Source organism: Colossoma macropomum, unplaced genomic scaffold (genome assembly GCF_904425465.1).
Source record: "Colossoma macropomum unplaced genomic scaffold, Colossoma_macropomum, whole genome shotgun sequence".
Classification (NCBI taxonomy): Eukaryota; Metazoa; Chordata; class Actinopteri; order Characiformes; family Serrasalmidae; genus Colossoma; species Colossoma macropomum.
The window spans coordinates 412400-423563 of record NW_023495761.1 but is presented as its reverse complement, the minus strand read 5'-3'; the positions used below and the strand labels follow the sequence as shown (position 1 = coordinate 423563).

Genomic DNA, 11164 nt, shown 5'->3' with positions numbered 1-11164 from the left:
AAAGTTCTTGGTATCACACATATACACAACTAGCAGGTTAGTGTGCTTAACAGTTAATTAATATAATGCTCTGTGTTGCTTACTTAAAGGGCCCATATAATAAAAAACAGAATTGCCCTTGCTTTAAAAAAGGTTTGACGTAGTATGTAAACACTGTTAAAGTTTCAAAGTTTAGCATTCACTCCCTTGTCCATACAGTCCACAGTAAACTGTAAAAACCGTTCATTTTGAATTCATCTTGGTTGTGATGTCACAACCAGAAACATATTTACATACAGTACTGTGCAAATGACTGAGACTACACTTCATGTACTTAGTTTCTTGTTAATTAAGTGCAAGTTATTCCTTTTTCAGGAGATATTTCTGAGGAGATTAGATATGAGAAAATCCACCTGCACGAAGGAGAAAAAAGGAAAATGAGTGAAAAACAGAAGATTCCAAAACTGAAGTTAAAAAAGTTATTAACAGATACAGGGAAAATGGAACTCCTAACAACCATGCAAGACCTGGTAGACCACCAAAACTGTCTCTTCAGATAAACAGTGCTTAAAGCTTGAGAGAGAGGAGAAGATCAAGCTCCACTCTTACTTCAGATCTGAAAAAATGCACAGGTGTTTCTGTCCATCCTTCCACTGTGAGAAGACAATTCAACACTATGAGACTGAAAGGATGTGTAGCTGACAAGAAGCTTTTACTGAGAAAAGGAAATAGACAAAAAAGAAAAAAGTTTGCAGATCAAACAAAGAAGCTGCTAGTGTTCTGAGAACAATGGACTGACCACATCAGAGTCTAGACCTCAACATCACTGAGTGTGTTTGGGATTATTTGGATCGGAGAAAGCAGAAAGCAGAAAATGCGACAAACTTCTAGTGTGGAAAAATATCCCTGCAGATTTGTTTAAAAAACTGAAAGTGAGTCTCCTGAAAAGAACAGAAGTTGTAATAAAGGAACGTGTGAACATACTAAATACTAAAACCGTTTAATATTATATTTAATTGTTGAGACTTTTCTGATGCTGAAATATGAATAACTTGTACTTAATGGCCATTTTGACTGGAAAAAAATGAAGGGTGGTCACTGACTCTTGCAAAGTACTGTATTACTGCTTATTTAACCTACAGCAATTTAGCCCCACCCATTCATATTGAAGGTATAAGGACTGTGTCTCAGCACTGCTTTTTAAATGAGAACAGAGCTCATTTGCATATATCAGTCTTAAGGGCACAGTAACGAAACCCTTTGTAATTGTAAGGTATAAAAAGAGGTTGGCAGATGAATGATAGCTGTTTTTGAACATAAAACCACACAAACATCACAAATGAACTTCAAAGAAAATAACATACAAATAATGTAGAATATGGGCCCTTTAACATGCAGCACACATGTATACACATATATACAGCAATGTGCCACATGCAGAAGCTGTGCTCATCAGACGCCGCCTCCTGACTTGTGCTTGAACATATGTTCAGGACTCTGAGAACTCTTGTCAGAACAGACTCCTGATGCACACAGCAAGAGTGAAAGCAGAAACAGTGTGAACTCCAGCAGATGAGGGGAAACTGGGTAATCAGGTCAGTACACACTATAATGTATAGTGAATAGTAATCTAATTGTATATTATTTTTTATAATTTATAATGGATTTAAAAAGAGGTATAAGTGGATTAGGCTGGATGTTTGTAAAAAATAAAAGATAATGGATGCCTTGTGTCTTTTGTCGTCTTTGAATGAGCACATATACACGTATACAAATGAGTTATGATCACAGCTGACGCTGTTGATAATCATGAATACATGATTTACATTACAGGTCAATTGTGTGGAAGCAGTGTGTTTGGAAGCAAACGGTGAGAGCAAACAGTTTCTGGAGACCAGGAGCAACAAAAACACAGATATTTTTTGCCCAAAGATGCAAATTTCTTTGGTTTTATTTAAAATATTCTTTAGGGGTGCCAATAATTTTGCCCTATATGTTTTTGAAAGAATACACTATTCTTCAAATAAAGAAAAATCACTCTTATAGGAATGATTTCTATTAGATAAATGGTAGGCAATCCAACATTTTTGAGAAACAGTACCATATAGGTGCACTTTGTAGTTCTACAATAGTTCTACAATAACAGATAATAGTTCATCTGTGTATGCATAATTTGTTAACCCCCTTTTGCCCTGTTCTTCAGTGATCAGGATTACATTTCGCCAGCAGATGTTGGAAATTCAGTGGTGTGAATATAACAAAAATTAATAATAAAATGTTATTTGTACTAATAAAAAAATGATTAAAAACAACTTCCTTGTGAAAACAAATCATACTAGTAATGTTCCCTTCTTAAAAATGAATTGTAAAGAGGCATGAATTGTTCATAATGATAACTGATATTCTAACATTTAGAATTCTTTTATTTTTTTACATATTTATAAATTCTGGTGGCACTACTGACATCTGATCTGCTTTAAACTGAATGTGTTGTTTAAACTGTGTTTGTGATGCAGTGATTTACTGTATGAAGACAAGCTGTTTGACCACAGGACGGCGCTCTTCAGCAGCAGCGCCGGTTTCTAAGCAACACCGTGTAAATATCTCACCTCGCAGCAGCTCCGTCAAAGCTCCACACAGATTAGCCGCCTTCGTTCAAATGTGCGTCTCATAAATAACATGTCGTTGTCTTTGCCATGCGATTTTACTGTCTAGGCTGGAGATAGTAGAGCTCGGACGCTGACGGGAGCTGTGCTGCACCGAGACAGCCGAGACGGTACTGAGAGGTAAGCTTTCTTTTAGCGTACTAGCCGAGTTAGCTGGATGGCTAAACAGCTAACAGCTAACCCAACACACAGCTCGGTGAAATGATAGCTGTGGGAAGCTGTCGTGATAGTAGCGGTATAATATTATTACAGGGCTGTGCGTAGCTACTTTAAACCGCCCGACAGAGGTAGAAAAGTGCAGTAAAGTCCCGGAATGCCCCCGCCTGGTGTACAGCGGGTGAGAAACGATGTAGTGCGGGTTATGCAAGGAGAGCAGGCAGCTAACTAACTAAAGTGGCTCAGCGGATTAAGACTGATAGCCGGCTAATAGCTGATAGCTGCGTCTCTGCGATTATCTCTTGGAAAAAAACGCGCTTTCGTACTATTTTCCTTACAGCTACGCTAATTAATGTTCAGCAGCCGTGATACGAGATGTAGAAGATGTGTATAAACGCGCTTTTGGATGCTTCGAGGTAGCGTTAGCAGGTTTAAAGGGCCACGAAGTTGCTATTGAGCTAAAGTTAATACTCAACATTAGAGCTGCAGACTGCTAATTTAATTAACCTACCTAGAGTAACGGAACTTACTATCAACAAGGCTGCAGCGCCAGCTCTCCTGTTAGCCCTGTGCTTTATGAAAGGTGCACTGCGTGTCCAAAAGTTTGTAGACACCTGCTCATCCAGCGTTTCCTCTGAAATCAGAGGTATTAATTGGAAGTTTGCCCACCCCTTTGGTGCAGTTACAGCATCTGCTCATCTGAGAAGGGTTGCTGTGAGGACTTGAATGCACACAGCCATAAGAGTGCACCCCAGCTCATCCCAAAGGTATCGGATGGAGCTCCGTCTCTCCAGAGAATGCAGTTTCAGTGCTCCACAGCCCAGTACTGGGGGTAGCTGACTCTCGGCATTGGGCATGGTGATCTTAGGCTCATGTGTAGCTGCTCCAGAGCATCCCATTCTGTTTGGTCAGTGGTTTTCTATGGAGATTATACAAGCTATGTATGTACGCAGTTGTGTCAGCAGTTAGTGCTCATTAAAGTTGTTGCACTCATTAGAAGAGGTGTCTGACTGCTTTTGAACACACAGTGTATTTCCATTAGTGTCTTCACGTGTCAGTCATGACTGTATATTTTGTTTTGGTGTTTGGCATTTCACTGTATTTTTTGGAAATATGTTACGAGGTCCAAAAGTGCACAGAAGCAATGTTTGTAAATGGGTTTTGGTCAGTTAAAGATACAGAGCAGCATCAAAACATTTTTTATCATTCCCATAATTCATATTAAACATCGATTTGTAAGACTGGAATTATTTGTTTTTACCAGCTTCTGGGTATCCAAACAGATATAACCCTTGTGGTGCTTTCACACTGGATGAACATAGGGAAAAGAGCCAAAAAGCTTCCAAAAAGCTTATTTCTTCCAGTACAATGAATCCAAACTGCTCTCTCTGATGGACTGTGACTAAGGATACAATCGTTTATATCAGAGACGGCATATTAGTGAAGATCTCAAATAATTACATTGTCTTTTATTTTATGAAATAATATGAATGAACTGAATATATTAAATTTGTTATTCATAAAGTGTATAAATGTATATTTAGGTGTGTTAATGGTTTTATTGATGGCTACAGCCAATGTAGAGTGCATCTTGTACCTTTGTCTTGATATGATATAGACGATCTGCCTTCAATCTAGTCCAGTTATTTGTAGTGTTTTGTTCTTTTGCCTAGATTTCTTATTTGGGTCCCTTATTTAGACAAACTCTCTTTGTGGGTGTGTCTGTTAATCAGCTGTGTAGGTAACTTGATTGTCACCTGTTGGCCAAAAAGCTCTTTGTTTGAGAAATTGTACCCTGATGAAGGCAAATAGCTGCTTTGCTTGGGTAGCTTTTCCCTTTTGCCCTAGCCTTTTAAAAACACTTTTACATAGATTTGGCCTGGAAACAAAGGCAATTTTAATCTGTAGTCATTACATGTGAAGTCAACTTTTTAATATAAATAATATTGGGATATCCGAACAGCACCTTACTGATACTCCATGATATACCTGGAATAAGCTACTTGAGTATATCAATAAACTCTTATGTAACATTGTCACACATGTGTATGTGTTTTGTGCAGCACAAATTAGAGATGTACATAAACACAGATGATTGCATTTCATTAAGGCCTGCAACAGGTACATGCTGTCATAAGACTGGTGAACTCTGGCTGTCATGAGAGCAATAAAGCAAGCTCTTGTTGGTTGTCTAGTTGGTTGTCTAGGTGGTCATTGCCAGTGCCACACACCTTTAATGAAGTGTTTATGGATCTTAAATAGATGTTACACTGGTTTCATTTGACTGAGTCTTCTTGGCTTTGGACTGTTTGCTTTGAACAGTGTGGCTCCATTCATAAAGGCCAAATGGGGCTCTTCGACAAGCTGGCCGGATGGCTGGGCTTGAAAAAGAAAGAAGTGAACGTTCTGTGCCTGGGGCTGGACAACAGCGGGAAAACCACCATCATCAACCAGCTGAAGCCCACTAATGTGAGTATTACTCTCTCACTTTAGCCAATGATGACCCTAGAACTTCACATTAATCTGTTATTGTACTAACATATCACTGCTGTCAGAAGAAAACCTCCAAAATAGTAACTTTACAGGAGAAGGAAAAACCTACTTTATTGTTAATATAATTTTTCCAAGTCATTTTGGGCCGTTTCTTTTTGTCTGTTCTTCATGAAATTTACACACAATGTAAAGAGCAACAGATATTTTTCAAATTATGTCAAAAACTGAAAAACAACAAAAAATGGAGATACAAGGTTTTCTTCTGACAACAGCAATATCTTTATCACTTAGTAAATGCCTTCACTCATTTAAATTGCCTTAAATTATGCTGTCATTAGTAGGCATTACAGAATTAATTAAAGCTGTACTTTTCCATGAATATTTGAGTCAAGATTTTTTCTACTTAGTCGCTATATGCTACATTTATATAATGCAGTCGATTGCCGCAGACAATAATTTTGATATGTTTCATTGTACCTAGAAAAGAACAAAAACCTGCTGACACAAAACACCCTTATAAACACAATAAGCTAATGGACAGGTGCTGAATTTGTAGTAAATGTTTATGTGTAACACATATTTTTGTTAATGTTCTCATCAAATTAAGCTGTAAATCTGCAAGTCGTGTCTCAGTGAGAAGAATGTATGAGTTACGAGTTGTTACAAGTGCTGTGGGTCGAGTTTTCACAGGCTTTTTGTGATCAGCATGGATACCACAAAACCCCAGGGAAAGTGAAAATTGGATAAAACTTTGTAAGAACAACTTGGTATAAAGTCACAGAAAAAGTGTTGAAATTATTGTCTTTATTATTATTATTATTATTATTATTATTATTATTATTGACAGTATGATACAGATTCAGCAGGCAGACAAGTTGAAAAAATGCTAGAATATTCCTTTAACAAATCAGGTCTTGCATCTTAGATTTTTCACAGACAGTATACACCTTATTTAATAGGGCGTTGTTCAAAAAAATAGGTAACATAAGCTCGCTTGTCAAAATGGTCAACATTTTAATGGTCTTCTTACAGGCTCAGGCCCAAGACATTGTACCCACCATAGGCTTTAGCATAGAGAAATTCAAGACATCAAGGTAAGGATCAATATTGTACTTATTTCCTGAAGAGGCTACACGCTTGTCTTGTTATTGACCACATGGTTCTTTTTATAGTCTGTCGTTCACAGTCTTCGACATGTCAGGCCAGGGCAGATACAGAAACCTGTGGGAGCACTATTACAAGTAAGTGAAACCTCTTTTCTGTCAGAGGCCAAAACACTGCATAAAAATATATTGATGTTACAATACAGTACATCTACAAAAACATAAGTAGTTGTAGATGTCAAGAAGCTTTTCCCTAAAAGTAAATGTATTGTATAGTTATGCACCTGTCGCTATCCGGTGGTCCGGTGGACTTCACACCTTGCACTTTTTTAGTATTTTCTCTAACCTAAATAGTCCGAACTGCAATTGAAAACCACAGTGCTAACTGTCATTGAAATCCGATGTATTGTGATTGTTTTCACATTTTTCTTCTTGTCTCTGTTTGTCCAGGGAGGGTCAGGCCATCATATTTGTTATTGACAGCAGTGATAAGCTGAGAATGGTGGTGGCCAAAGAAGAGTTGGACACCCTCTTAAACCATCCTGGTAAGTGTCTGCTTTTACCGTTGACTGGTTCCTGGAATTTGAATTGGCCTTAAAAATCGGATTTTAAAAAGCGTTTCAGGTAAAAAGAAAACAAACCTATGAGCTCTATTAAAACAAACATTGAAAAAATTCTTAGTTTTTTCTTTAGTAGGCTAATAAGTTATTTGTCTTGTAGCCTATAAATAACTGGTTCAAAAATGTAAAAAAAAAAACCATTCAAAACTTTTGTGTAAAGTCAGCATATTCAAGAAGTTTTTTTAAAAACCGTATTTTTTTAAATACCGTTTATTTTATCATGAGGGTCTTAAGCTGGTCCTACGCTACACGATTTTTTGTCTGAAGAGATGTGCATGCACACCTTCTGAACAGCGGAGCACAGAGACAGAGGAGCTGCATTTAAAACAGGCAAATAAGAGCCGTTATCATGTTTATAAGGTATGGATCCAGAGGTCAAGTCACTCTCTTCAATTTCAAGTCAGCTGCCAGTTTGTAGATTTCTTCAGCTCTCACTGTAATATCAGCATTTCTCAACCCCATTTTAATCCTCAGTTTGTGCTTTCACTACGCATTAAAGCACAATCAGGTCCGGTTCAGTAAGTTTAGCTTAGACGTTACGTTTGTGATGCTCTCAGTTTTAGAAATCTGTTAAGATTTTAAGTCGTGTAGTGTACACCCAGCCTTATAGTCTGACCGTATAGTTTCTTTCAGTTTGAACCCATCCCTTATGTGTGCAGATATCAAGCATAGGAGGATCCCCATTCTGTTCTTCGCTAATAAGATGGACCTAAGGGACGCACTGTCATCAGTGAAGGTCTCTCAGCTCCTCTGCCTGGAGAACATCAAGGACAAACCCTGGCATATCTGGTAAGACAACACATGGGATTTTGGTTTTATTTGAAATTTAGCAGCAGTGGTTAATTTCTTAGTTTGTTAACAATTAATTTAACAAACTAATTTAACAAACTAAGAATAAACACAAGAGACAGGTTCTCAACATGTGTTTTTTCTGCCTGCAGTGCAGGACACTAAAGCTTTAGCTGTAAGTGCCCTGACCAAATGTGTCTGGGTGTTTTTCAGTGCCAGTAATGCTGTCCAGGGCGAGGGTCTGCAGGAGGGAGTCGACTGGCTGCAAGGTACAGATTAGTAGTATTATTTGGCTTTATTTTATTGCATCTTTATTAATTGTTCAGTTTAGGGTGGGAGGTATACAGATTTAAGTAAGAATACCAATATAAATTTAAAACATCAATAGCGCAACTAATTTTTAAAATGCTGTTAATGCTTTAGTTTGACCCTTTTCCTTGGTAGTTCTAACTGAAGCCCAGCTGTTAGCATGCTGTATGTGTGCAAGAGAGACAGAGGGCTTTAACAATGTCCTTATAAGAGCTGTCCACTCAGCATGTTGGCAACGCCCCTGGGTAGTTATTTTAACTCATACAAGACTTCCAATGCAAAATATGTTTGAAATCACTGATAAAATCTGATACAAATCACATGAATCGTTTATAGTGCATGCACAAATCTCCACAACAATGACTTTCCTGTTTGCGGCTTTGCGTTTGCGTTTTCTTGAACGGTGGGACCTGTAAACAGAATGTGGAAATTACATGATTTTCATGGTCTAGTTCATGTGAACCCCATATTCACACAATGAAAATAATGTTACTGAAATACTGAAAGTAAGAAATACATTCTGATTAAGCTTATTTACATAGCTATAATGTAAAGCATTGCTTTTTAAGATGTCAAAAATGTTAATATAAATTATCCTTCATGTCGCCTGTTCCTATGATCAGTTCTTAAATTCCCAATACTTCATTACATAAACAAATAAAGTTCCTGAATTTACTTATTTCTAGAATTAAGACAGAACTTACAAGATCAGTATACATTTTCTCCGTACAGTTTCTATTGTGACCCTCTAACAAAATCAATAATGATTACAGAAGTACTTTATCATTTGAAGCTTTCAGCTGCATGTGATTTATTTTCTGCTCTTTTTCATCCATAGAACAAATTGCACTGTAAGTATTTTAAGTTAAACCTCCCAGCGGTGGTGTAGTGAACTGTTGTGAACTATTAGTTTCTCTCTTTAATTAAGTTAATCTGTGACCTTCAGTCACTTCTGGCTGTATCCAGATTGCGGTTAAATACAAAAAACTAGAAATGTAGAATAAGCTGTAATACAGCCCAAGGTGACTGAAAGTTTTGTTCTATTTTCTACCATGCATTTAAAGATGTGTTGGAGAATAGCACATATAAATATTGTATTCTTCTACCTTGTTTTTCTACCTTTGTCCTATTCAGCAACACAGTGGCCTACTTTTAGCCCTGAATTGTCTTGCGTTAGTCAGTGTGCCCTCATCAGTTGAATCAGAGTTAGTTGTCAGTTGACGATGGAGTGATTTGCTAATACTTTGGCCTTTCTTTTCTTAACAGATCAGATCAGAACGATGAGAACGTGAAGTCATCGTAAAGTACGGAGGAAAAATGTCACATCTTGCTCATGCAATAGCAGCGAAGCTGTCCACAGACGTCAAATCAAGCCTGACCCTTGGCCTTCAATGTGTGGGCATGATGGGCCGTCTGTGGTGACCCACGCTTGGAAGCTCAGAGTTCGGTAGTGCGAGATGCTGTTTCGCTTTCATTCTGTTGCACCGCATATTGTTTTTTTCACATTCTTAGATTGTCTTTTATAATAGGCAACCAAATAAGTCAGATGTGCTTATGATAGTGTTTGTAGAATGTGATGAAATTGCAAACACTTTTATACCTCAGCTGAACAGCAGACAACATTTTTTTGATTTATGCTGATTTTACATTCATTTGGCTACCAGGCATAATGAATACAGCCCAAGAGCACTGTATGGTTTTTTTATGCTTCACAAAGCAGGATTCTTCAGTTAGCCAGATAACTTAAGCCAAACAAACCTCAGGCAACCTGATGCAGATTATCTAGCTCAGTATTTTCATTCCCACTCTTCATGATTCACTGCCCTGTGCAGCATTTTCCCAGCCATATCTTGCTAATTGTACACATTGGGAGGGTATTGCACAGGATTTTTTGGTTAGGTAGATACCTAAATGAAAAATGAGCTCTTATTTGAATGACTCTTTGTGCTTCTCCTGTCAGACAGTCTTGATTTTTGGTTTTAGTTGTCCAACTAAACGGAATATCCTGCTTTGTTAAATACCTCCCAGGGTGACACATCAATATTGTGCTAAAATCAATGGTTGCTATTTGCAGTAGTTTGTCCATTATCAAAAACATTTTCCTTCCTTTTCACTGTTTGTTCTCATTTGTGCTAGTAGGGGTTTTGGAGAAATCTAGACATGATATGTCCAAATGCAAGATTTATTTTTTTAGCTGGATAATTTAAGCCCAAAGTTGTAGGTTGTGCAATAGAAACATATGTTGGCTCTTCTCCCATTGCACAGGGCTTGTCTTTCAGCTTAAATTGTCTGGCTCTCTGTTTTGTTAAATACCCTTCACTATCTTTGTGATTAGTTTAAGAGTATTTATAGTAGTGACTTGAGGATCCTCCTCTTTGCCAGGTAGCTTGTTCTACAGGCATGTTTAGAGTATTGTCTCTAGAAGATTTCTATTGTGGTACTGTAAGTATGTGGACAATTTGACAGATGAAATATTTGCTTAAGAAACATTCCTGTGTTTTTTTTTTATTATATATCTACTTAATTTCATAATTATTACCAAAATTCTAATAATAGAATTACTGCTGAGGCAGCAACACTATTATTTTTTATTTGATTTCTTTTTCGTATTATACATGCAGACTCTGCTGTACTTTCTGTCAAAGAATGTATAGTTTTCCATTCAGTGTGTCTGTAAAACTGTCTTGTACTGGTATATTTAAAGAGTAAAAGGTCTACAAGTAAAAGAATTAGTCTCTAATTGTAATCGGTTAACCACAGAACTCCATTCAACTTAAGTGTTTTTAAGTCATTTGATAATGCATTTTATGATGAATGGACCAATAGACATTGTGAAATTTTACGGGATTTGCCAGACGCTCTTGTCCCCTTACAGTTTGATCTTTTTACGCAGGTAGGCAAAGGTAGTGTTAAGAGTTTCACCCAAGGACTCATTTTGGTATGTCGTAGGAGTGCTTGCCCAGGTTGGGAATATTTGTGAGGAAAGGTATCTACTTTGTACTGATTCCCATTTAGTTTCTAATTCGTTTTTGGGTTTAATTTCATTTTT

General features: G+C 37.3%; 1 protein-coding gene across 1 annotated transcript; it reads left to right on the top strand.

Moving 5' to 3' along the window:
• The first annotated feature begins 2571 nt into the window (after nucleotides 1-2571).
• Nucleotides 2572-10841, top strand: arl6 (ADP-ribosylation factor-like 6). The gene is made up of 8 exons (XM_036563475.1): nucleotides 2572-2765; nucleotides 5124-5270; nucleotides 6327-6388; nucleotides 6467-6535; nucleotides 6848-6942; nucleotides 7677-7806; nucleotides 8020-8075; nucleotides 9382-10841. Exons 2-8 carry the CDS (start codon nucleotides 5148-5150, stop codon nucleotides 9405-9407), a joined length of 561 nt encoding a protein of 186 aa, XP_036419368.1. The 5' UTR covers nucleotides 2572-2765; nucleotides 5124-5147; the 3' UTR covers nucleotides 9408-10841.
• The last annotated feature ends 323 nt before the right edge of the window (nucleotides 10842-11164 follow it).

Bases quoted from the DNA above. Each gene is read 5' to 3' on its own strand.
- arl6 (XM_036563475.1), top strand. From the start codon at position 5,148: ATGGGGCTCTTCGACAAGCTGGCCGGATGGCTGGGCTTGAAAAAGAAA. The intron at 5,271-6,326 runs GTGAGTATTACT...GTCTTCTTACAG, and splicing joins ACCAGCTGAAGCCCACTAAT to GCTCAGGCCCAAGACATTGT. The intron at 8,076-9,381 runs GTACAGATTAGT...TTTTCTTAACAG, and splicing joins GGGAGTCGACTGGCTGCAAG to ATCAGATCAGAACGATGAGA.